The sequence below is a fragment of the Buteo buteo genome, chromosome 9 (assembly GCF_964188355.1).
Source record: "Buteo buteo chromosome 9, bButBut1.hap1.1, whole genome shotgun sequence".
In the NCBI taxonomy this organism is placed as follows: Eukaryota; Metazoa; Chordata; class Aves; order Accipitriformes; family Accipitridae; genus Buteo; species Buteo buteo.
This window is the reverse complement of record NC_134179.1, coordinates 5,978,861-6,005,348: the sequence shown is the minus strand read 5'-3', so window position 1 is coordinate 6,005,348 and position 26,488 is coordinate 5,978,861. Positions and strand designations below refer to the sequence as shown.

At 40.4% G+C, this 26,488-nt stretch overlaps 2 protein-coding genes across 4 annotated transcripts; both read right to left on the bottom strand.

The window, feature by feature from the left end:
- Window positions 1–237: 237 nt before the first annotated feature.
- Window positions 238–12,281, bottom strand: LAYN (layilin). 3 transcript variants are annotated; one of them, XM_075035081.1, is made up of 7 exons: window positions 12,143–12,281; window positions 9,339–9,636; window positions 6,854–7,011; window positions 6,445–6,483; window positions 5,992–6,075; window positions 5,143–5,245; window positions 238–4,414 (listed from the first exon to the last, which is right to left on the bottom strand). In XM_075035081.1, the coding sequence occupies exons 1-7, from the start codon at window positions 12,207–12,209 to the stop codon at window positions 4,057–4,059; spliced, it is 1,107 nt and encodes a 368-aa protein (XP_074891182.1). In that variant the 5' UTR covers window positions 12,210–12,281; the 3' UTR covers window positions 238–4,056. The 3 variants fall into 3 exon arrangements, with proteins under 3 accessions (XP_074891182.1, XP_074891181.1, XP_074891183.1); XM_075035080.1 differs by lacking the exon at window positions 12,143–12,281 and having other exon boundaries at window positions 9,339–9,871; XM_075035082.1 differs by lacking the exon at window positions 12,143–12,281 and having other exon boundaries at window positions 6,935–7,011; window positions 9,339–9,871.
- Window positions 12,282–15,277: 2,996 nt separating this feature from the next.
- HOATZ (HOATZ cilia and flagella associated protein) lies at window positions 15,278–26,284 on the bottom strand. Its single transcript, XM_075036683.1, has 5 exons — window positions 26,137–26,284; window positions 25,375–25,460; window positions 21,474–21,533; window positions 18,703–18,755; window positions 15,278–15,335 (listed from the first exon to the last, which is right to left on the bottom strand). The coding sequence occupies exons 1-5, from the start codon at window positions 26,282–26,284 to the stop codon at window positions 15,278–15,280; spliced, it is 405 nt and encodes a 134-aa protein (XP_074892784.1).
- Between the last annotated feature and the right edge of the window lie 204 nt (window positions 26,285–26,488).

Genomic DNA, 26,488 nt, shown 5'->3' with positions numbered 1-26,488 from the left:
AAGTCTAGACAGAGCTACAAAGCTTAAAAATTTCCCTTGGCTGTTTAAATCGTAACACTGAAGACTAATTTGTCTTATCGCAGTAAGTACTCCTGTGTTCAGAAGTCCTGTGCTTGACTGAGATCTGTGGACAAAAGCTTTGCTGAAAAGTTGATATAATTGCAACAAATACAGAATGGCAAAACTTGGGGTGTTGTGGGTTTTTTTTATACACAGACAGATAGGCAAACAGGCATTTACTATTTTTATTTGGCTTGTGAAAGGTCAAACATGATCCGACAGAGTAAGTAAAAAAGATTACTTGCCATACACAGGGCCAGGTACCAGAACTGCTTGACCAAACCATATCTTTAATCAAATAAATTTTTATACATAATGACTTCATCTAGACATGCTTCAAAATTGCTGCACATATCTGCTGGACAATAAAATTAAATTTTTGTCAATTACAAGGCCTCATTATTGTATGTCTCAAAATTGTAAGTCTCAAAGTCACTTCAGAGTCACTCATTCTTAGATTCCAGGCATCCCTAGAAGCCTGTGAAATGCTGTTATTTCTGTTTTTCACATGGGACTGAGACACCCGGTAGTTAAGCTCAGACTGAGATGGAGTACAGAGCTGAATCCAAATGGCCCCAGATACATGATAATGTCCAAAATGCTTTATTTTTTTCAGAGCAGATGTCCAGCTGCCCAATGTTCAGTTTACTCGGTTCTCTATGTGGCCCTCCCACTTCTTTCTCAGTTCAATGGGATACAATCAAATAGAACTCCATTTCTAAGGAACAGCTCCATTGCTGGAATAATTGGAAACAGAGTAAGTGCAGACAAAGCAAAATGTGCTGATTTACTCAAAGCTGAACATATTTGTCTTGAGAATATATAAACCAGTATATGAAACAGCTGAGATATCAGATCAGACAGGACAGATAAATGTTAATGGCCTAATTTTGCAGGGCTTTCTACACATACACAGCTATGAACATGCAAAGATCCCTAGCAAGAAGCTATACAGCTCTGAATGCAAACCTCTAAGCATATTCATTACTTCAGTATTAACAGCAGGACTCCATTCCCGTAAGAAACACAGACTAGTCCTGTAGTGAAAAAAATCCAGAGGCCACACTGCTGATATCAGTACTTCATGGCTTCTGACTTTGCTGTAGAATCTGCCGCTTGCTGCAGAACTTGTGCTCCAGACTCCACATGTCCATTTAGCACCAATGTGTTCAGGTAAGGACAAACATCTTTAAAAAGCAGGAAGTGCAAAACAATGCTGTGTTGTCCATCTATAGTCTGAAGCAGCTGCAGAGCACAGGAATGGATTGTGCGCATTCATTTCAGTGGGGGGAATCTTACATTTGTAAATGTATCTTCAGTTTTGAAGATCTCAGTATTAACATTGAAAATTTTACAGAAAGTAGTCCTTTATGGAACCAGATCTCATGCCTATTTGATAAATTCGAATTCCCTTCCTATTCCTTTCCAAAAGCCTTGGCAATTGCAAGTACCTCCAACTTCATGTAAACTAACTTTTACAATGGAATTCAGCTAAAGCAAGCCCATATCCAGCAGCACATGGGATTTTGCCCTGAGCGTATTCAAGTCAATATGAATCTCAGTTTTTATCCAAACTCCTGTTACACTTAGCTGCACTGACAAATGCGACAGTGCAGAGACCTTGCCCCAGGGAGTTAGCTCCAAGGTCCTATGAAGGTCTTTGAGTCCTTACAACTATGAGACAAACATTGATCTGACCAAGTCTCATGAACAAAATATATATCAGGAAGCCCTAGTAAAAACCAAGGTAATCGCGATTCCAGGTTGTCAGCACTGCTCCTGAGTCCCCTTTGCTCTGTTTCTTATCATATACAGTGATGCTCTCTGTACTACATGGTGTAGGAAATGACAAGCTTACAGGGACGATGCTGGAATGACCTCTGTCTAGTGCATGGAAGACTTGTCCATGTAATGAGTTCAAAATCAAAGACATCTAGATACTTAAGAATACATGCCGATGGGCAAATTCTGTACCTTCTTGATTCCAAGTAAAGTTGTCTGGTATTCAACTTGCTGTGGGTAGCTCTAGGTATCTCTTCACCAAATCACAGTTAGGCAAGCACAGTTTAAAGCCAGGCACCCAACTTTTCATTTAGTTGCCTTTCTGCATTCTCAGTGATAAATGACATTACCTTCCCAAGCAGAAAAGACAGTGCTGTGAAAAAAGATGCATGGGACCACCCTTCTCTCTTTTCCAATACATATTCCCTATTCTTGTGATGCAAGTGATCTCCTGCAGTGTGTTCCTGCAGTGTGCTTCAAAAGGCCTTAAAACATACCAATGACCAAGTTAAATTCAGTTTATCTTGGAATAAATAGTTCATCACTGCTGTTTTTAACTTTCTGCACCAGAAATCTCGTATTTATGTACAGTTGGTTAAAATAACTATACGTTCTCAGTTCAATAAAGAGAAATTAAACTCAGTGTAACTCTTGGAATATCCTGTTAGCCTGCTCTTGCTCCTTATACACCTTAGAGAGGATAAAACTCCAGCCTGAAGTTGCCTCTGCAGACATTTGGACAGATCCTTCATACCACTTCCATGGCAAATGCATACTCTTGGTTTCTCCTAGCTCCTTAACAACTTTATTAACTGTGCTGCAAATAACAGAGAAACAGAGATAATGATCTGAAAAAACCCTCAGTGTGGAGCATCATCTCTTGTCTGTTTCCCTTAGAAGTCAAGCAGTGAACTACAGACTGTGAATTCTTTCTGAGTTAAATGGTGTTCCTTCATATTCTTGCTTGTTCCCCATATTTAACAGGAAAATTCTTATGTCACCTGAATTTATACTTTGTTGTGTGGCAGTTGCTATGCCCTGCTGCTATTCATTTCTACTCCTCCAAAGGTGCAGGAAAATGGGAGGTATCTAATATTGGCTTCAAAACGATGCCTTAAAAACTATGGTAAAATAAGATATTCCCTCACCCTGTCAGAGAGGAAATTCCATGAACTATCCTCAGTACCTCACCTTAATACTTATTTAATCTATGTACTGGGATATGTGAAGTCCCTGTAAATAAACAACAGATAATTTATTGTAACTGATTAGCTTGATACTTTAGTTTACCTGCCAAAATGCTGTTTTTAATCCAATTCTTTACATTCACATACCGTTTCATAAATTCCATCTCTATGGAATAAATAAATTCCATCTCTATGGGGATTAATATCAGGATGTCAGTCTTCATGGAATTCAGTACATGTCACAGGCTGCTCTAACTCCCGAGACCGATCAGAATGCTTTGGAGAACCCCACTCCCTTCCTTTAGCATTGCAGAGAAGTCCCTTGTTCCTTGCTTTGCAATTCCTTTTGCCAGAGGACAAGTAAGGGAACACAGTTAGCCTTATGACACCAAAGCACTTACTCAGATTCTTTAAAAACCAACCTAATGGTACAAGTAACACACAGTTATGTGCTGTGACTCACATACACTGCCTTGGCAGTAGGAACTAGAAGGGAGGGGTAGAAGCAGAAACCACACTAGTCTCCTTTTCGTGAAGTGCCTGTCAGCGTCATAGGTAAATGGTGAGAGAGGCCAACACAGCTGGGATATGGGCTGACATGGAAACAATGACCAACCTGCAACCATGGCAGCTTTCTTGGGGGCACCTATGAGAATCCAAGTGTGACCAGTGATTGACTTTTGACTTTTAACACCTTTGAAGATGAGTAGGTCAGTTAAATAAATGGGAATTTTGGATTGTCCTTTAGTTTCAAAGGCATACCTTTGGAGTACAAAAAAGAACCAAGAGTATTAACGAGCCATTTCTGGGGCAAAAGGGGGCTTGATGCAAAGCAAAATATATACATTCTTTTCAGTCTGGATCTTTAAAAACCCACATTCTTTCAAAAAAAAGAGAAGAATATAGGGACAATGCAAAACCAGGATAATCACATATACTATCATTAAAAAAAGTGCATAGGGAGGGCAGGTTAACTTGTACTGATATTCACTGTCATCCATATTCCAGGCTTTTTTTGTCCATTTCTTTAATACCCATAAATCTCATTCTCCACCCAGCCTGATTCCTTGCTCCTCCCCACACGGTCTCCATACAGCTCATAGATATCATTGGTCACAAAGCCACTTTCAGTACTGGCCAATGTCACAAAGCCACTCGTTGATGTATTCATTGCTGCATTGTCATAATCCCTGGAGAGGCTGTCAAGCACTTTATCTTCCTGTGTACGGAAGGAAGAATTCTTAGCGCCAGGCCTGGTTCCGGCCAGATCTGCTTCTGATTGCTTCTTGATTACTTTGTAAATATCCAGATTTGGACTGTTCCTCCTGGGGTTAGACAGCCATGCATCATCCTCCTTTGGGCTTGCATCTATTTGCTCCTGTCTCCTTAGGGACAGAGGAAAGAGGACAAGTCATAATATGGTTTTTTTTTTACAGAGGCAAACACAAAACAATACCACACCTCTCTTACAGTAATTTAATGATGACCCTTGAGGAAAGCAGACACTGAGAGCCTGGACTCAGGATGACATTTGTTATTACTTGCCATTCCAGGTGTGCGGCAGCAGGCTGCATACCCAGGGTAGTCCCATGGCAGGACCTGCTGGGGTTCCCTTGCACTCTGCTGCCAGCTGAGATGCTAAGGCAGCAAAGCTCAACACTGACACTCCCAAAACCACAGCCAGCATCCCCACCAGAGGTACTGTGCACACAGGGAAAGCAAGGAGAGGAAACTGGTAAACATTATTTGCTCCAAACGTATATTCTTTTATTTCTATTACTCTGTTTTTCACTTTCGAAGGGGATCTTCTGATAAATCAGATCTTTTCTTCAATAAGAAAAGTTAAGTGCTAACACTTCAAAATCATCATCTTGTTTCATGCTATTCCCTAACTATTATATGTCTGTGAACATAATAAAATGGCATAATGTGATTTACTTAAAATTTTACTTCACAAGTAACTCAGCCTGGAGCATCCATGCCACTTTTTAAACATTTATTTGGCTGAAAGCAGTCCTCTCCAGAGTATCTTACAGGATCCTGAAGCTAGCTGTAAAATGGCTGCCAGGACAAGATATCATAGGTTCAATTGTTACAGAAAAATGTCACTTACCTCTTTGCAAAAAGCCAGAACCAGAAGATGGCTGTAAAGACCATCAGGAGAAGCAGCACAGGAATGCTGGGAATAAGGATGTAGGCAAGACTCTGAACAGGTTCTATGGGTAAAAATGAGATTCTGGCTTTTATTCACTTCCAGTTGCATTTGACATGCACAGAACTTCATAGAAAAACTAACAGTAGCAAAAGGCAGCATCATCACACCTCAATAGGCTTCTAGTCTTGTTCATAATCTACCAGTATCTACTTCTCAAAGGCAGCAAGCCTGACAGAGACCGATCATCTAGTTAAGCAGGTTAAAGTAAAAAAAGCTCAAATCTTCAAGATGAGGAACCAACAAGCCTCACTGTCCCACTGTAAGAAGGCAACAGTGGTACAAGGTAATGAGATACGCTGTCTTTTAAAAGCTTAGGAACACCCAGCCAAAAGATTTCAGAGCAAAATATCTTATTATCTGTGAATTTGTAGGAGGAAAGTCAGTGTGATAAGAAGAAACTGAAAGTTTTTTATAGTTAATAATAGACTTACAAACAAAACATAAACAATTTAGACATTCTGAAGTGATTCAATAAATTAAAAGTACCTTTTTCAGACCCAAAATACTTTGCACAGCTTTAGATTTAGAACATTTTGGTAGCCAAAGCAATCAGTTTACATTTGTCCTGGAAAGGATTTGAAGGAATTTTTTTTTTTTTTTTCAGATGCAGTTGCCTAAATTCAGTCTTCTACATTTAGGGTCAAACACTTCAAACTGCAATGTTGACTGTTTACAGCCACATGTGACAAATGCGGGTGTGCATAGTTAGAGAGAGAGAGCAGGCCAGCTGTTGAATGCACAACATACCTTTGGCTTCTACAACTGTTACATTAGCATCTTTCTTACGGTGTTCTTCTGGGAATACTGGATTCAAGGGCTCTGTTGCAACATCTGGAAAGAAGCAGCTTAGTTAATACTGCAGATGTTATTTGAAAGAGTTTAAGAATCATAAAAAGTGAAGGTGAGAGGAGATTGGAGAGACGGCCAGCTGCAAAGATGTGTAAGGTGTACTGGTACTCTTTTTGCTTAGATTTCTGCAGCATAACCAACAGTCCCAGATACTGCATCAACAACAGCAAGACTGTGTTCTTGAAGAATGGATTATAGAATAGCACAAGGAAAGTGCAAACTGCAGGGAAGCTTCTTGCTTAGTAAGTTTTCAGTCTGTGAGTGTCCTTGACAATGAATGTAACGGAGAGTATTTCTACTGAAAGTTAGCATATAATTAAAAAAAGCCCCAAACAAATATCTATAACTTACCTCTTTGAGAATTCTCTATTGGAGCATTCGTTGGCTTCTCTAAAAGAAAAAAAGATATGCACAGTTTCCTCATAAGCTTGAGTAGGGAGACCAAGTGTACTGAATACAGTCTAATAACATGAGCATCCTTCTTTAGTGTTCTCTCTCCCTCAGGCCCCATTTGAGATCTCAAATACTTTATAAAAATCCTCTGAGATTTCCTGTGAATCACAAGGCAAGTAGCTACAGATATTAGATACGGAGACTCTTTTCCCCAGAACTCACATTAAATTTAAAGATATCTGTCTCCCACCACATCTTTCCAGTGAAGCTAAGAAAGGGTTTCCCTATCTGCTACTGCAATCTCCTCATACCTCCTCTTGGGGACTGGGAGCAGGTTGGTTTCTAAAGCTACAGAATGACTCATTACCAAGAGAATATTTGCAAATGAAGTTATTTTTCATGTTGCATCTGTCATCATTCCATTGAAACATGTAAGGACCTCCGACACCTGGTGGGGCAGATGGCTGGTGGTACATCACAACACAGATTTCACTCCCACAGGATGGCTCATCTACATACCAGTTCCTAAAGAAAACACAACAAATATGTCAAGTAAGACTTGACATCACTTTCCGTGGTACTGAAGGAGCTCAGGTGGGAATAGAGCATATAGGGCATGACAGAGGGCAGAATCAAAGAGGAATACAGCTCAGCACACCCCATCCCACCCTTGCCCCTGCTTCCACTGTGTAAAAGTAGGAACAATAACAATACAATTATTTGCAGTGTATCTTCTCTCTTTGGAATTCCTAATTTTCAAAGAAAACTCAGCAAGCAAGGTGTTCAACAAATACTAGGGAGTGAAGGGCTGAGTACCTCACTGCCTGAAACTCCTCTGCGAGGCTGAGTAAAAGCTCAAGAGAACTTTGACTTTCTCCATACTGCCTTTACACACCTGTGCAAAATCATCTATCAAAATGATTTTTGCTCTCTGACTTCAGTGGCCAATGCCTGCAAAATTTTGACACTTATTCAATAAGAAAATGAAAAAGCTAAGCAGGATCTGTTTTTCTCTGTCTAGAAAAACACTAACAGGAAAAAACCCTGTCTTGTGGATAATTTTATTTATTTATTTTTTTTAATAGTAAACTTCACCACTGGAAAACTGTGTAGGCCTTTCCAAGTAGAACACAGGAAAGAGGCTCCACTACTTAGTGCTCTATAATACAACCATTACTGAAGAGGCATGTTATGCATCTCAGAGAAACACTTCTAAGACTGTGTCCTGATTTTGAAAAATGTTCAATACCCACCGATTTTGGAACAAGCAATGTTCTGCATGTCAAGCACTTTCTGAAAGCTGATCCATACAGTATAAATAGTTCTAGATATACCAAGGTATTCAACATGGGAGAAAACCCACACATGTTAAAGCAGTATTTTTTCAATCACTACAATGCTGTACTCCTCCCTCACTTCCTTCCCCTCCTACTGCTGCCCCCGCCCCCGCCCCCCCCCCCCCCCCCCGCCATGCCCCTGATCTTTTCCTTGGCTATATCATTTAGCATAAATAAGCTATGTCTCACCAACAAAAATAATAATAAATAAAAAAGCTATGTCTGTTTCTTAGCAGCAGCAGATCTGGTTCTAGCTTCCTATTATCTACCCCCAGTATCTGAACAACAGGAGAAACTTTAATATATTACACAGTACTAAAAGCAGCTCTGTTTCATTCATTGCTGCACAAAGCAACTAAAATTTCTTATGGGTTCCCAAAGCATAAAGCTCACAATAACAAGGTATTTTTACACATCCAATATAAAGAAGAATGCAAAGGCAGACCTGTCATACATATGATACGTTGTCATAAAATATTTAAGAATGTTTGGGTTATTTCATGAAATTTGCAGTTCAATCATTGTAAATGCAGCAAGCAGTTAAGGATAATGAGTGAACATTGTAAAGTTTGATTTTTTTAAAATTACTTTAATCACAGGTTCAATAGTAAAAATCCACCAGGCAAAACTCCCTTGAACCTGAAGTTCACTGCAGAGCTAGCACCTCGTTGCTAAGGCTTTCATCAACCCGGCAATATTTAGAGCAGATTTTCTACTTCTATACCACAGAAAGGCAGACCTTGTAGGCCTGGATCTAAGAATATCTTTCATCTAGAAAACAGTGACTCATGATTGAAATAAATCATAATTTAGCAGAACTTTTGAGGCTAAACACATTTTGGTTCTATGCTGAACAGAAATGTGAAAGTAGTGAAAACAATTCCAGCAAACTTGTAATTGGTTATAAATGTTGTTGCCTTCATATTTTAATTACAGCAAATGCTGTGGTTCTGCTTGCCTTAAGACAAGGAGGCAGAAATCTAACAAGTGGTGTGAAAATTTTAATTTTTCATGTCTACAATAAATACTGCAGCTTTCCAATTTTACTGTCTCACAGGAAAAAATTGCTATTCTCTCAGCAAGTAAAAGGAGAAGGGCTCAGTGCTCGGGACATCAGGGACAAAACTTCAGGGGATCTAAAGTGCAGGAACCTTCAGGTCAAAGTACATATTTTGTACATGCCTAATCAGAGATTTTTTTAAGACCAGATTGCTTGTTTTTCCACCTCCTTTTAGCAATCAAAAATTATCAATCTAGCCCAAGCTAGACACTCTAGGTGACTTACATAGAGCGACAAAGAGAGAGCAGGGTCTCTAAAGGGTAATTTGTCTACCCATTACATCTGGATGGGATGAATCACTCTCTGGAGATACTACCACTCTTCAGTGACTGCAGAAGTAACACAGATGACAGCTGGGACAACACTGCTTGATTCTTTTGAAAGAATCCTTTCTGATTGCTAAAGGCAGGTGACAGTCCCTGACCAGGTTGCTTCCCAGACTCACAGGTACCTACCGGAACTTGGATGAGCTGCCATCTGACCAGGAGTACAGGTTCTGACACTCTGTACTATTGTCTACCTCCTCCTTTTTCCTCCTAAGCCCTATCCAAAAATCTCCATCAGAAGCTAAGAGACTCTCAATAAATTTTTCAATCAGTCTTTGCTCTGCTTCTGTTTCAATACTGACTAGATGTCCGCCATCAGCTCTGCAGGCAAGGTGTGCTTCTTCATAGCTGATCCTGCGTGAAGCATCATGAAAATAAACTATTTTGTAGCATGGTTGCTGTGTTCCACCCCGGCAAACTGTCTGTCCTGCAGAAATGAAAAGAAACCTGTTACAGAAACTATGCCTGTTAGTACCAAAAGTGAAGGCCAATACTTCCATTTGGCTGAGTTTTGCACTGTACGATAGTTTATGTAGGAAATACAACACAGGTAAAAAGCCTCTTGTACTATGGGACTGGCAAGTGGGACCTCTGAACTTTTCTTACTGCACATAACAGTTTAGGTTGGTCTGCACAGCACTGTTCTCTCATGTCCTGCACTTCTCAGCTCCCTCATGAATTTTCTGCAATTTGAAGACCCTAGGAGTTCCTTACAAAGAAGCAATGCTGCGCCAGAGAGCAAGCAGACATGTGCAATGTTTTAAAAAGTGAGTTCCTTTACAAGGGTTCAAGGAGGCTTTTAAAAATTATTTTTAAGGAATTTAAAGGGCTAAAATTAGAGATCCTCTTACACAAGCAGAGATAATTTATCTTCTGGGGTGTATGTAATAGTTTCATGGAGTATATACTGCAGTGTATCAAGATGTGTTCAGACAGTCCAATTGTAAGCATTGCTCTGCACTGTAGACGTTACTGACTGCCCAGGAAGTAAACAATGTCTGTTTTCAGACTGTCATAAGCCAAGGACTTTCTCATGTGTGAAGCAGCATGGCTTATTTTGATTACAAGGAAAGCAAAGATCAAAGTGAAAAGATACATAATCTAAAATTATGCACTTCTGTTTCTCAGCAGAAGAGTCCCAATATTTAGACTGTGGAAACAAACAGTTTTGTTTTACTTGGTAAATATTTCTTTTCAAACACACTGCAGACACAATCTGCTAACCTACATGTTTTTACGTAAGAAGAACATGTAGCAACATTTGTAATGTACAGAACAAATGGGATGTGAGGACAGGTCATTATAAACCCCTCCATGGGATATATGCTGGCTTTGCTTTATTCTTATATGTTCCTGCATGGGCACTCTCTTAGAGTGGGAATTTAAACACCTTTTGTATTGGCATTTTTGAACAGTTACGTACGCAGAATCACAGAGCCTGCTAACACTGTACACACAAATTAAAACTGGCTGTACTGCAAAAGCAGTATTTAATAATACATCTCTAGGCATAACCTGTGTTTCTCTTGGTAACTTAACACTCATGCAGGCTGGGTGAAAAAGGCAGAACCCCTTACCTCTTCTCAGGGATATGTCCATTGCTATTGTGAAAGACATAAGAAAAACACAGACAGCACACTGTTATTAAAAAACTGCAGCAACTGTCTAGAAAGAGTGTCACAAACTGCCCACGGGTTCTTTTCTGATACACAAACATGATTTTTTCCCCATTAACTGGCAGAAAGTCTCTGTCTTATCAGCCAAACTTGCCATTGCTTTCAGCTAAGGAAAAATTTATTGTAGTTGATTACTGTCCAGACTTCACTGCCAGTTAGGTTCCCAAATATAGTTCCGGTAAGAGAGGACAATTGGATATGTAGCTATAACCAATGCTGAAAGTGTTCCTCGTATTTTCCCCTTATCTCCTCATTGCCTACCTGGGATCTGCCTCAAAGCCTGCTGACTTCAGTGAGCCTTGGTAATGTGAGACTAGGGATGAGTCAATTATACTGAGAAGTAAAAATTCATGAAAAGAAATAAATCTCCAACCCCACAGCTGGCAGCTGAGCCCTCTAACTCACTCCCACAAAAGTCCTACTGCCAGCAAGAGCATGGCAGAATTAAAAATTATATTAATAGATATAATAAAACTCCTTGCCTTGTGTTGGAATAACATGAATATCTCACAGGTGACAGCATTCAGGCTTTCTGATGAACATACCAGCCTATCAAGTCAGGCAGAAACTTGCCCCAGACTGGCTATTCTGTGCCCTAAAAGCAGACTAGACTACCTAGTTTGGGTACTACATCCAAAAATACTGCTGGTCCAACCTTGAGCTGCCATATATCTGTTACTATGAAAGGCGTCTAAGTAGGTGACATTCCTTTGTGCAAAACTGGGAGGACAGACCGATAATCAAAAGAGACTTCGTAGAGGAAGAGTAAGACAAACTAGCGTGGGCTGGAAATTCAGCCAGGCTGGTAATTACCACTGAGGGTGGGATGACAAGAGTAGTTCTGTTAGCCAGGGCAGCATTTAAGATTCCTAGAATGGAGGCAAAAATGCAATAGGGAGAGCAGAACGGTTTCTCAGGGGAATAGGCAAATGAAACTGGACAACCGGCCTGCCCCCTTCACGACCAGGTGCTCCCACCCACCGCGGAGGATGCGGACGTCTCCCTAGGGCAGGGCTAGCTCCCGCTGGGGAGTTAGGAGGGAAAAATCACTGCTCCAGGTAGCGCCCGCACGTCCTTGCCTATGTCGCGACGGCCGCCCCAGGCAGCCAAACCCTCCCAGCGCCAGAAGGCAGGCGACGAGTCTCGACGGGGCTGCGAGCCCCGTGGCCGGCTCCCCGCGCTCCCCGGCACTCTCAGCGCTCGCCCCGCTCCGCGGAGCCGGGCAAGCGGAGGGCCCGCCAGCCCGTACCCCCTTACCGCTGAGCAGCCGTGCCCCCGCAGCCCAGCCCAGCGCGGCAGCGCACAGGGCCGCGGCCGCCAGCATCCTCCCCGGCTCCGTCGGCGTCCGAGGGGCGCCCGGCTGGCCGCACCGCCCGGCCCCGTGCGAGTGGCCCGGGTCCAGCTGCCGGGCCAGAGGGGAGGGAGCCGGGAGGGGCCGTCCTCCGCGGAGGAGGGGCCGGGCTCGGCTCAGCCCCTACGCGGTAGGAGGCGGCAGCGGCGGCGAAGACCCCCGGGCAAAGCCCGGGGACGGGATCCGCCGCAGGCAACTGCCTCTCTCGCTGCGGGGCACACGCTAAGCCCACACCTCTTCCCGCTGCCTCCATTCTCAACTCTCCCCTGTGCCGCACTTCACACACCTCATCGCTTCTGCATGTTGCCCCCCGCTCCAGCTTTAGACCCTCCCTGTCCCACACGTAAACGACGAGGCGCGAGCAGAGGAGACACCTCCCTCCGCCACAACGTGTGAGTGAGAGAAGCCGCACCTGCAGGCCCCGAAACCAAAGGCTGACCCTCCCCGTTCTGATGCGCAGCTGCCTTTCAGAAACCGCGTCAGGGCAGAAAACAGAACACGGGAACTTTGTTCCAAAGGTTAATGAATGCTGAGCCTGCTTCCTGGTGGCTCGGAAGCTGGTGCACACCTGTTTCCGGGATCACTAGCTCTCCAGCTAAGATTTCAATGCCCCAGCGTCTAAGAGCTTTTTTGCAGGTTGCAGAAAGGGGCAGAGCACCAAAACGAACAAATGCAGGAGCGCTAAGAGCTATAGTTTCTGCTCACACAGATACTTGCTGGGGTCAATGTTTTAAAATAAATTAATGATTTTATGAAAGACTTAAAACCTAGACCAACTCTTGGGAGTCTGGTTAGAGAAACTATTTCTGAAATCAGTATCTTAGATAGAGACAGATCCTTTAAAATATCATTAAGACCTTCCACTCCAGGTCTCCAGAAGTCAGGAATCTCAGAGGTAGGTGTTGGAGCTGAACTAAGGCTATGGCTTTGCAGCATGTGTCATGTCTGTGGAACGCACACATCAATGGTATTCTAGAACCGAACTTTTACATTTCCTAAGTCCTTGGTGGTCAAGGTTTGAATTTAGTAAATAACTAGGCATTTGAGCAACTTTACAGACATGAGCAATTCAACTGGTTTCATGAACCTGACTCAGGACTAACATTTTGGTGAGACAGTTTTGTCCTTAATTTCATGTATTTCAGAAGACAAAACAACTCAAAGTGAGGTATGTCCACGGAAATGACATATGCATTTAACTATTTCCAAACTGTTAGGTAATACAATTGCAAATGCCTCAAATACAGGGAAGAACCCAGCATCTGAACTGGCTAGCCTGAGTTGTAAGACTGAAGCCAGGCCTTTATCAAGCCAATCTTCATTATCTTGATGCTCCACTAATACACTCATTCTTTGGAGAACGTTTGACAAAGGAAATCCTGTTTTGGGGAGTTTTTCCTTGTTTTGCAGACCAAAGTAACCAAAATAATTACAGTGTTTCTAGAAATTAAACAAAACCTCACCTTCTTTACAGCTGTAGGTATTTTTATAACACAGTTTAAAAGCCCTGCTAATCATTTTAGAAGTCTATCCTTTTTTCAGCGTGTTTGCATTCTAAATCCATTGGAAAGCATTTCTGTAATGGCTCTGAAGGAAAAAAAAAATTCTTCAATATATCCATGGCAAGTAGTAGCAGCATTATCAACATGCTTTCTTGAATTACTGGTGAATAAATATTCTGCCACTTGCATTTTACAGCCTCTCCCATATCAAAAGCACAACTGAGGAATACACTGTCATACAACAGCAGCAAAGTGATTACCAAAGATTTTGCTAACTTCAACAGGAAAATGGCAGTAGCTGACAGAAGCCTTTGTTGATCTATTTTTAACAAAGGTCAACTGCAAGCATTCAAACACTAGCTATAACACTCGATAACAAAACTTAGTGTCTTTACTGTGCAACCTTAATATTACTAGCCACAGACTCTTCTGTTTGACCTGGTTTCTACTTTTGTAAAGAAATTTCCTAACATAGCCATAGCAGTTGCTCTCCATTTATAATCTTGGTAAATTTAGCACACATGAAATGCATATATTCAGTTCAACAGCCTCTTCAGATCATAGAAGTGTGCCATTTGAAAGCTGTCTAGTAAGTTCAGATTTCAAATCCTGCAAGTCAAAAATCCCAGGGCCACAGATGTCCACCGAATACAAGTCTACAACTGCCCAGGTACATATTTTGGTGCTCAAATATTTTAGCATTAATATTTCAAAAGCCAAACTTGATGATATAGATTTATGCCAGTGTTAGCCAGGCAAAACTGGTACTTTAATTGAGGTAGAGGGGTGCACATGTGAGAACACCAGAAAAGAAAATGTGTTTTCCTGAAGCAAATTATATCAATATTTGATATCTGGCACAAACCTGAAGAAAATATATAGTCTATCTTCTTGTAAAAAGATGTAAGCATATGTCTTTCCAGTTCTAGAATTCCTAGCATCCCAAATGGTTCATTGACACTTTTGCACTTTATTGCTCTTTTCCTTTCATGCTGACAACTTCAAAATAACCATAAACGAAACAAGCATTTTAATTTCCTGCACACGGAGAAGGCAGTAAACTGAGGCCCCGCTTTGTCTCACAGTACATTGGTGTAAAATGCCAATAAATAACAGAATTCAGAGTGATTTTGAGCCTCAATAAGCAGCTATTGGCATACATTGCTCACTGCTGTAGTGCCAAGACAACAGGAAAGCAAGAGGACAATAAAAAACTTGGTGTTTCCAAGATCAACAGCAGTGCATTAGGAACTAACAGTTTACTAAGTAAATAAATTACATAATTTAAAATGTTTCTGAATTAAGCATTTATTTTAACTTTAGCAAAACAAAGAAATTTATGGGTAGGCTGACAAGTTTCTGCAAGCCTATCCACAGCCTTTGTCACATTCATGCCATTTCTCAGTAGGAGCAACTAGATATGTATTCAAAAGAGGAATGTACATGGCTTGAAGTCCAAGGCAGCATGCTTCTGATAGCAGGATATTTTTTCTGGGGCAAAGAAACACTTTATTCTCTTCATCAGACAATTTAGCTGAACTATTTAAGGGCCTTTACTGCTTCTTGATCCATAAGGTCAGCTTCAGACACCTTCTGCCTGCTGGAAATAACAGAACTATATCAGATAAAGTAAATTGTGGATGGGGCAGATGCAGCTGATCTACATGAAACATCAATTGGTTACAGGCACACTAATGTCATGAAAATGGTGTGGATTTTGACTTTTTGGCCAGTACTACAGAGAAGAGTCAGTGTGAAACAGCTGCTAGGGAGTGGAGTTCTTTAGCCCAGTCTATGTCATCAAGTCAGGTACTTATATGTGTATCTAAACACAGAGATGCCTTGTAAATTCCTAGCTATGTGTAGAAAGCAAAAATCACAGAACACTAGTTCAGAGAATCCACACAAAAGAATGCCCATACAAGTATCAAAACTTACAGGAAAGTTCACTGAGAAAAACTTCAAAGGCAACATACAAGCTAATAGAAAAAGCACATTTCATCAGGTGAAGTACTGCACAGGATTCATATTCCAAATTCCTCAGTAAGTTCTACACTCAGGCACAAAGCTGTGGGATGAAACCTTTTCAACACACACATATTGCATTCATGTAATTATATTGCTAAAGGTACATAGCTTATTGGGAGATTTTTTTGAAAGCTATTCCAATATAATTCCCAATAGGGATGTAATTATATATCAGTATAGAAGTGCTTTATACTAGCTTAATGCCTTTCTCTAAGGAAATGTTTTTTTTCTTTTTATCAGTGCATACAACTTTACATTGATCAGTTTGTAGATTTAAAGCAACACAAATTCATTACAAAAACCCTAAGCTGCTAGTTAAACAAAGCTAAAAAACCCAAAGCACTGAACTATTTAAGCTATTTCCCCTGAATACTGGTAAGGAAAAAAATCATTATTTTTATTTTTAAACACTTGGAAAGTGAAGGCCTATGAAAATACATACACAAATCATGAGTCTGCTGAAATCAGGAAAAATATGAGCAACAAGAAAAAAGAGGACCTAGTGAAGGAAAATAGAATCAGGAAGAGAGTGTATTCTGTCCATGGAAAATATTTTGACAAATGTAGCTCTTCTCAAATTACATAATATTTCCTCAGCCATTCATCTGAGTTGCCACTGGAAACAGGGATCATCTTGGTCAATACAGACTATAAATATTTTATGAGACATTAGTAAAATTGGTATGATCATATTTCCTAGTAATGAGTGCTAACACCATTAGGAAAAAAACAATTATTCTAATTAAATACAGCAGTAATCAATACCCTGTGCTCTGGGTGAGTTTGCTTCAGTAAATACAGAGATGCATATTCTTCAGATTAAAATGTTTAAAAGAAAAAATGTAGTATTTTAATAAACTGGACTACAGTTTTCTTCAGAGGCCATAAGCTGCTACATAAAGCATGAATCTTAACCCTCCCCATGAAATTAACTATCATTTCAGGTGAAAAGCTCCACCAGTTGTCCTTGGCACAGCTTCAAGGCAGCTTAAGCTTTCCTTCTGTAAGTATCTGATGATGGAAGGAAGCATTCTGTAGGTCGTTTCCTTATACCTACTCCTGCAGCTGCTACCTCAGCAGACATTACACCTTCAGCCTTTTCACTTGTTCCACATACTTGTATTTTTCTTTTATAGCTAACTTTGGAGGTAATAATTATACTAGAAATTAATTCCACCTAATGCCCAGTATTTTCCTGAGATACTTGCTTTCAAAATGAATTATTGTCAGTCATTTCTCAGCTTTCATATCCATATGTTAAGTTGGAAGGAAGAGGTAATCTGCAGATTCATTGCTTAGTCTTTAAGTTGTGGATATTCAATGACACCATCTTGCTTAAACTCGTGCCAGTGTGAGAAAAATGGCCTCACTTAAATAATTTAAATGGCATTCATTACAAAGAAGAAATTGCTGAATCAAGGGCTGTGAGGTACCTTGTCAGCATTTCCAAAGATGAGATGGTTTTTAGGAATAAAGAATAACTTCATAGTAAGTGTAGCTATTCTCTTTAACTCGTCACATTGTAGCTTAGCCCACGGCCCAAACGCACCTTTAGGACTGCCCTCATAGCTCCCACCTGACTGACACAACTATGTTTGAGGAAGGATATTAAGATTTTGGGATAGACAGGGCAGTGCTGATGTACTTTAAGGGTAGAAGGAACTGCCTCAGCTTTACAGTACAGAGTGGAAAGTATTAGCAGTAAATGTGAAAAGAATCAGCTACCCACTAGTTAAAAATAATAATCCTGTCTATCCTGAATTGAGAAATTACTTACATATACAAGGCCAGTTAAATATTAACTGCCTTTTAATCTAAAAAAAAAGAGAGGATCCCTTTGGCAAAGACAGCATAAAAGGAAAGCAAGTGCAACACTGCATATAGCCAAAACATGCTGTTGTAGTTTTGGTGGGGCAGTTTTAACAGCATTTGTATCATGCCGGAAGTCATGGACAAATGCCAGAAAGGAAAATGTCTGACCTAACATAATCAGATGGTCAGCACTCTAAGGCCTGAAGTTTGCTACAAATTAAGGAATCCTTCACCGCCTGGTTTAGCAACTGTTGCACCTATGTCACTGGCCTAAACTTAAGGGAAGTCTACTTCAGGTCATTTCACCCCACCTATTTCCAAAGCCTTCAGGTATTCTTGAAGGCTTAGTTTACCAGCTATATCTTACAGACATGTGTCTGATGACAGTGACAATTTCAACAGGGGTCCACAAGAATGGTGCAGTGCATCCAGGCAGAAAAATTTTCAGGATCAAACCCTCACTCTGGATTTGCGTGTCAGTATTAGTAAGGCTGACTTTCCAAAGAATTTGAATGAGTCATCTCATGCAGCATGACATGATGATGTAATATTCTGCTTTGGTGTTCTATTTTTGGATCTATAGCAGGGCAATAAACATGGAAACTTCTTAAAATTTGGAAAAATATAACCAAAGAAAGCATCCATACAGTGTGATACTACTGACAAGGTCACACTGGTGCTTCTTCCCTCATTCAGCCAAGACATGCACTGGAAAGGAACAGGCTTTCTGGTATTTCCTGGCCCTTTCAGAAATATGGAAACACTTTGACAAGTGCTCTTTTTCCTGACTTTCTAAATTCCAATTAGAATAGAAAAATTAAGGTCTTCATAACTTTTAAAAAACATCTAAGCTTCCACTTCTTTCCCTTAACCACTATTTAGAAATAAATGGAACATATATAGAAAGTAAAGGAGTAAAGTACAGAACTATAGAAGCAGACTTTCAGCCTTTTAATATCTAAATTTTATAATAATGGGTATTAATATAGGATAAAACTGAGTAGTTATTTTCAAAATAATAATAATAATAAAGCCAGAACATCTTTCCACCCAAAATAGGGCCTGACTATTTAGACAGAGGGGAAAAAAACCCAAAGCAAACTTATTTTAAGTATTTTCTTTACCTTACTTGATCAGTTTTGATCTTTGGTTTATGTGAGTGAGACATCAGCTCTTTCTAAAAGAGAGAAAGACTTATTAATTATCACTAGTTCATTCTAAACTTACTGTTTATCCTGGTAGACAGCTTTATACAAACACTGCACCAAAAGACTACACTAGCAATACTAAAGAATTTGGGATTTTTTAATGTGCTAATGTGGTACCTGAGTAGACCAGGGTATAAAACTCATATGAGTTATTGTGTCAGAAGGAAGGAGACTCATATTTTGTTTCAGGCCTAGCTGTAATGCATAGAATTTGGACAAAGCAGATATACTTGGGTCAGCATTTTAATACGCTTTGAGAAGAGGAAGTACTTAATATGAACCAACTTAAAAGCTTAAATAAGGAGGAAGAAAAAAGGAGGCTTTTATGTCTAAAATGAATATGTAATCTCTGAAAGTATCCTTTGAAATCTTGTTTCCCAAGTTACTTTTCAAATCACTACACTTATCAGCTTTAAAATTTCAGTTCTACTCAGTATTATTGAGTAACGAAATTGTATTAATTAGGACATGTAGTTCTTCAGAAGGACAGCTGTTTAAACTTATATGGGGTAAAAACTTATCTATCTCTGCCTTGTATCTTGTGAATTACAACTGAAGGGAAGAAGTGCCTTAATATAATACAGACCTCTTATTCTTGAATTTTCTTCTCCTGATAAACATCCGGCCAGGCCAAGCAAAACCATTATAAACAGTAAATCTAGAGTTCACTACTGATAATAATAAAAATCCCTAAATGGAGTTCTTCCTTTTATTGCTCAGATTTACTTTATGAGAGCTTTTTAGGGAGTAGAGCATGTGAAATCTGCAGCCAGTTTAATAACTGTGGCGGAAAAAGACTTAACTGCAAGGTTGAAGCAAACGACTTGAACTTCACTTACAGACTTAACTGCAAGGTTCAAGCAAATGATTTATTTGAACTTCACTTACAGACCTAACACGCCACTATTGCAGGTTTTACAGATACAATGGAGGAATGCACTACTGCAATTTTTAAGGCAAGAGTAGTACAGTATTACAACTACAAGTGTTTCAGAGACAACCACAAGCACACACGTGTTTACAAACTTAAAGCATAAACAATATTCACTTACCCCTCCAGGTAAGGGCTCTCAATCCCGGGGAAGCTACCTCGACTAGCATCCCAATCAAGGCGGGGAAGGGTTTCCTTCACAAGCCAACTGTATAGTTGGAGAAGTGACTCTCCGATTTCCAACCTGAATCTTAAGAGTTTTTATCCCCTGACTTGTGGAATAGTGTGTATGACTATGTCTGAGTGGATTATGATATATGCCTAAAGGGATTATGTATATCTGAGTGGAGTTTCCCCTTATGTTTCCTTTCCTGGTCTGTGATTGTTTGAATACACAAAGTTCTCATTTGAAACTGAAGCTGAAACCCTCCAGTTTTGGGGATTTTTTACCTTGCTTCCTCAGGCAACTGAATAGCGGTTGGATTGAGACTCAGGGCATACTATTTGTTAAGGAACTTCAAGGCTCAGTTCAGGTTTTGGTTCTTTGAATGGCATAGCCATTGCCCTGTTTAGTTTAGGGTTTGTGAGACAACCCAGGGCTAAGCTGTCTACACAGCTCCCTGTGAGTCATCTCTGCAGAGAGACGGGGCCTCAAGGCAATCCAAGGCTGGGTCACTTTTGTAACCACCCATGAGTCGCCTGTGTGCACTAGACACGGTTAAACTCATTTGTGAACTATGAGCCGGACAATCCACACAATAACTTTGTTATAAACTGGGTTTTAGTGTTTCAGTGGAAAAAACCCGAGAGACAACAATGAAAAAAATCAAAGCAACTAACAATGGACAGGCTGTAAAGATGCCTTTGGCATATTAAACTGAGAAATTTAGAAACTGACACATAGTTGTATTAAAATTGGTTTAATTTAAATAACTGAGGTCCTTTCATTATGTATTGCTATATAGAATAAAGGACCTTCAGTGAAGTGCTGACACAGCCCTTACTGCCATTCTGACAGCACTATAGTCACTGCTTCTGCTGTATTTCCCTTCTCAGTCCCAAGTTCTTCTATTTTTCAGGATTCCACACTTTCTCATATTTGCCTTGTTCCCTATCTGCCTCCACCAGTGAGGTCAGCTTCAGTTCCTGTGTGCTCCTCCCACAAGCATCTCCAAGTTTTCTGTGAAAATTTTGATGTACTAAGTATCCTTTTGAGATAGTTTGCAAGAAGACATGAAATCCATTCTCAATGACTATTCTATTCTGTTGTCTTGGAGAAAGTAATCAAAGCCAGCGTGTTGTAGCTGACTTAATTATAGATATACCCACACAAAAATAAAAAGTAGCATGAAGAAACAGTCAGTTATACCTTCAAACACTTTAATGTATTTATAATATCACTGTCTTACTCCTTGTGGTTTTCAGATTGGAAACGGTCCAATAGCCATATTTAGCTTGATTAAACTTAATTTAGCTTCTATGCCTATTGCTTTCTACTGTCTGGTCTGAGACTTTCAGAATCACACAGCCTACAGGATCTTCTTTGCTTAGGGAATTGGTTGAATAAAGCCAACTGTTCTGCATGCTTACTCAGTTCAAACTGAGGTGCTTTTGCTATGCAAGACTGATACTATGGTATAGTATGCAACACCCCATGAACCCTCATACACTGGACTATGGTCCTTTGAAAGCTGTTCGTATTGTCAGCATGCACGAACCTTGAGATGCATTCATAATAAAAAGGAATCAGACTTACTGCAATCCTTTCTTCTCTCTGTTTCCTCTGGAGAGCTAGTACTCCTTCTCTTCTCCTGGCCTGATAAGAAATATATTTACCACAATAAGCTCAGAAAAATAAATTAAAACCATGTAATACTTAACTTGATTGTAAACTTTAAATTCCTCATTGAAGCTGAGAACTAGAGTGAACATACAGCAGAAACAGGCATAACAGGTTACTGGATAAAGTACTTCGACTTTGCTTTCTTCCTGAGATCCTGAAAACACACCACTTGGGAAAGCAACCTTCTCTTCCCAGATTTACATGAGTTTTGAAATAATCACTTGCCTCAAATCAGAAGGAATCACTCCAAATGTCAAGAAGAATATACATACTAAAGTTAGCAAATACTATCCTGTAGCATCTTGCGATTATAAAATTGGGGCAATTCAGGACTCACATATGCATAATAACTCATTACAAAAACCTTTTCATCTGAGATGTGCAAACAGAGATAACTTTTGCCTTCATTATGTATCCTTGGATTAAGCCAGTCTCTGCTACTCTGTAGAAGTGATTTAAAACTGTGATAATTTCGAAGGTGATAGAATTTAGTCCAGTTTTGAGCTACAGAACATTTAATGACTCTTTTCAATCAATGGTCCAGGTTCTTCACTCTAGAAGAGAAGTACACATTCTAGAATTTGTTAAAGCTTGTCTCTTTACACAATTGGAAGAAAAAATCATTTCCTAGGGAGAATAAATTCCTACTGAGAATTTTTTAATATTCTGATTCCCAGACATCTGAGCACATCTGTATATTTTTGCCTTATGGAAATGAATAGCTTTCCGCTACAGTGAGACATCACTGTTTAAGCTGAGTAAAAGCATAATAAATCATTTTCATAATTTCCTAGCAATATGTTACGAAACAGACATTCCAGGAAGTATTTTGAGAAAACCCTCAACCAATGCCAGAACGGAGCACATCTCAGCATACAACTAATAAAAAAGAAAAGAAAAGGAGTTTCTTATTTGTTCTTTTCCATCTAGAAGTGGTCAAGAAAAGATGATGTATAATTGATGGGGAAAACCCCTGGTTTTTAGTGCAGTGTATTCTTTTGTCTGATGACAATTTCTTCCATGCAATTTGATTTTAGAAATTAAGCAATCTTCATTATTTAAAGTTGTTTCTTCAACAACCCTTTCCAAGTTTTAATCAGCTTTATGTCTAATAAAAAAAATTACCACTTTTTTTCCTCAACAGATTAATGTAAATGACAGCATAAAAGACAAAGCCCAAGCTCTAGATGTTTGAGAGTCCTGATATTGAAAAGTAACACCCACCCAATATTCTAGAATTCGAATTCTTATCCTTTACTGTTGTTCCCCTTTTCACAAAAGGAAAGTAAAATACCTGAGATGATAAAAAGAAAAGCAAAACAGAGCCACATCTTAGATCACAGTAGGAAGCTGTAGTTTTATTCACTAGTATGGGGAGTTAATGTAAACACAATACCCAAGTAAGGCAAGCAGTGCATGCCTAGGGGTGGGAACAAGGTTCAACCAAGAGACCAGATCATCAGGTAAGTTCATGGTGATGATGCAATACAAGTTCAAGTCAGGAAGGCAGTCCACAAGTCGGGCTCAGTGATGGTAACTTAGAACTTACTAACTAAAGGTAGCCAAATAAGACCAAGATCAAAAGAAAAAGTGGCCAGATTGGAAAAATATCTAGCAATACAAAGATTTATTCAGACAAGCTAAGCATTCCTATTTTAAATGCATTAAACTGATTAACTCAGATTTGCAGTGTTTATAATATTGAAATGTCTTTGTTAATCTTAAACTATCCTGTAGAGCCTGTGGGAATTAATGAATTGCAGAATGGTCTAGTGAAATAAACTTCCAAAAGACAACAGCTTTTTTGCCATGTGCCTCACTACTATTTCATATGAAATTAGCTAATGAATCAAAATAAGCATTTCTAATAAATTAATTCACTGTCAGTTTGTGAAATAACAGTGTTAATGCAGCTAAGCTTTCTTTCTAAAAAAACCTGTCCTTGTATCACTGTGGAGACAACATTCACTTCCCAGATCTACACAAAAGAGCTTCCAGGTTTTGCTCTCCCAGGGGACATGCTGCAGGAGCGGAATGTCTGAATCAAGTCTGAAATCTGGATTTGAACAGTAAATGACACCTATGACTGATAATAATGTGAACATTATTCTTATTTCATTCAGTGCATTAATTTTAATTTTCTTAGACTTACGTGAGAATTATAGCATGTCCTGTAGTTGTATAAAGTAATTTATTCATTGAAATTAATCAGTCATCTTTATGGCTGCCACATGCCCAAAGCTGCAAAACCTTGCTATTATCTATTGTTGCTGAATTTTAAAAAATTAACAGAAGATTCAGGGAAGTGTTGCTAGCTTCAACCAGAATTCAGAAAGAAGGCTAACTGATGATAATGGATGAGATGCATTTTGAAATTATTAATTCAAAAAGGAGGTTTGCTGACTTGCAGGGAAGACTTGCAGATCATTCTGCACCTCTTGCAGATTGCTCTCATCTGGCCTGCTTCCCAAATATAGGCTAGAGGCTTTTCAGTAAAAATGTGGAGTGTTTTACTAAAATGAGAAAAAAATCAGTATAATTACAGAGTCAGGCTGAAAATGTTATTACAATATTTAATACTACTTGTCTTAGTTTCCATTACTTGTGTGAATTGTATTCATGGTATATATGTGGAACACTCATTCACCAGTTAGATTAATAGGGGCTTCAGTAAAAGTTTATATCAGTGTCTCAACAGCAAGCACAACTGTTGTCTGCATCTTCTTTTTCTTGGCAAAGTAGTAGGAGAAACCCCAAGCTCTATATACTTGGTCCAATCCCACTGTTTTGCAGGAGATGAACCTTGGGTGATCTGGATACCATGTCATTTATTTTGCTTCTTTTCATGGCCAATTTAATGCTTGAGTCACTGCATAAACATGAGTATATATACCTCATAGCATGCTAAATTTTATTGATCCTATCCACCAGTTTCAGACTACAGGAACCGTTAACTAAAGTGCTGAGTGGGCAATTGCATGCCAGATCAATGTTAGCTTCTGTAAAACTCCACTAAGTCAGAAGGCTCTGCGTGGTCCAGAAGGATCCAACCTGAAAGGTGCTACAGCATCCCACTTACGCCTTCCTTTGGAAAGACAGCATCATCTATAAACTCAGTTTTGATGTTGGTTGCTAAAATCTACAGTTTGTTCTGCAGCTAAGTAGTTTCTACAAAATTTGAAATGGCTTGGTCTAGTGGTTCTTGAATTATACCTCTCTAAAAATATCACCTAAACCTGTCCCTGAGTGACAGGCTAAGGCAGAAGCATTTCTGTGAAAGCTGATTTAACAGCTGCCCACTACCAAATTTTCCACATCTCTCGCTCAATGAACTCTTGGCACTAGCTGCTGCTGGGCACAGGCTAATGGAGAAGATCTATTAATAACTAAGACAACTAAGAAATAAACTCACACTTTGAGCTGTGCTTCAATGTCTCTCTGCCAGGATTTTGTGTGTGAAAGTGCATTCAGCACTGGTGGTCCCCCCCCAGATTATCCACTTTTGAATCTGGGCACTGTCAGTTGGCTACTTTTAGATACTAAATCAGAACAGACATTATGTGCTTACTATGAAGAAATTAAGTACACAGCCTACTGCCTTCAGCCCTGCCCCAAGCCAGCATGACCCAGTTGGGAATAAGTTTAAGCTAACCATGAAGAAATGGGCTGCATCATGCAAACCACAGGGTAGGCCAGGTCCAGGCGATTTTCATTACTGTTCATCATGCCATTTCCAAAGTTCCGGTGTTCCACCAAATGACACATGGTGAATGGAAATATTTATGAAAAAAGAGTCAGGATTAATGGTTCTTACCTGCTGAAGAAATTTTTCTTTTACTTTAGTTTTCTCCATGCTTTGAGCTTTCAAGAGTGTCTCTTTCTCACTGTTTTTCTCACTTTCTAAATAAGACAAATGAGAGGCAAATAAGCAAGTGCTCCTACTACCACTGTCCTTCAGAGGGGGCAACTGAACCACAGTGTACTTTGGGGCCATTCAGGAAGTTAGTGATCCCAGGGTGTGGATCCCAAACAGTAGGTATCAGCTGAAATATCTCAGCTGTGCACACTAGGGGCTGTGGCTCTTCTGTCATCCAGAGCTTATTGGCATGAGTCATTATTCATTCCTGAGAATTAATTCCTTCCAGAAACCTAGGCAACAAAGGCTTAGCAAGATGGGGGCACGAAGTACTTCATACTTACTTCTAGGAGGTTGTGGGCCCTGGAGAGCAGTACTTCTCTCTGGAAAGTAAAGTCACATTAAGGATGCCTGGGAAGGTGTGTGTGTGTGGGTAGTGCAGGGAGGGCACAAGGCCTCAGAGAGGTGTGGGGGGTCTGGAGAGGGTGCAGGGCTCAGGCAAAAGGTGTGGGGTCCCCGGGAGAGCACAGGGCCTTGGGAGGATGTGTGAGGCCCAAGGGAAGGTGTGGGGGCCCCAGGAGATGTGTGAGGCTCTGGAGAGGGGCCCTAGGAGGAGCTTGAGGCCCTAGGTGAGGGGCAGGACCCTGCAGAGAGATGTGTGGCCCCAGAGATGGTATAGGGCTGCAGGCAGGGTCTCCTCAGAGGGCAAGGTCCCCTCACCGGGCAGGGTCCCCTCACGTTCCAGGGTGGCAGGGCCTAGACAGGACTCGAGCGGTGGTGGCAGCACAGCTGAGGTCCAGAAGGTGCGGGCAAAGCCCACGTTGGCTGGGCTTGAGCCAGCAAAGACAAGGGGCCCGTCGGGCGCCATCAGATGTTGTTCTGTCTCTGTCCCTGTGGCACCGCATGGGGCTGCGTCGCGGTGTCCTCTCTCCATGAAGTGGGCCTGCCCAGCTCAGCCTGTCTGCTCCTGCCCTGTGCCAAGAGGAAGCAAGAGGACAGCAGGACCCTGGTGCTGCTCGTGCCACTGACACATCCCTGTCACTGCCACCTGCTGTGGTAGGTGACCTCTCTG

Bases quoted from the DNA above. Each gene is read 5' to 3' on its own strand.
- LAYN (XM_075035080.1), bottom strand. From the start codon at position 9,709: ATGGAAGTATTGGCCTTCACTTTTGGTACTAACAGGCATAGTTTCTGT. The intron at 7,012-9,338 runs GTAGGTACCTGT...TGTTTTCTTTAG, and splicing joins GGCAGCTCATCCAAGTTCCG to GAACTGGTATGTAGATGAGC. The intron at 6,076-6,444 runs GTAAGTTATAGA...GCTTCTTTCCAG, and splicing joins AATAGAGAATTCTCAAAGAG to ATGTTGCAACAGAGCCCTTG.
- HOATZ (XM_075036683.1), bottom strand. From the start codon at position 26,284: ATGGCGCCCGACGGGCCCCTTGTCTTTGCTGGCTCAAGCCCAGCCAAC. The intron at 25,461-26,136 runs GTGAGGGGACCT...TGTCTTATTTAG, and splicing joins ACGTGAGGGGACCCTGCCCG to AAAGTGAGAAAAACAGTGAG. The intron at 15,336-18,702 runs GTAAAGAAAATA...TATTTCCAGCAG, and splicing joins ATCAAAACTGATCAAGTAAG to GCAGAAGGTGTCTGAAGCTG.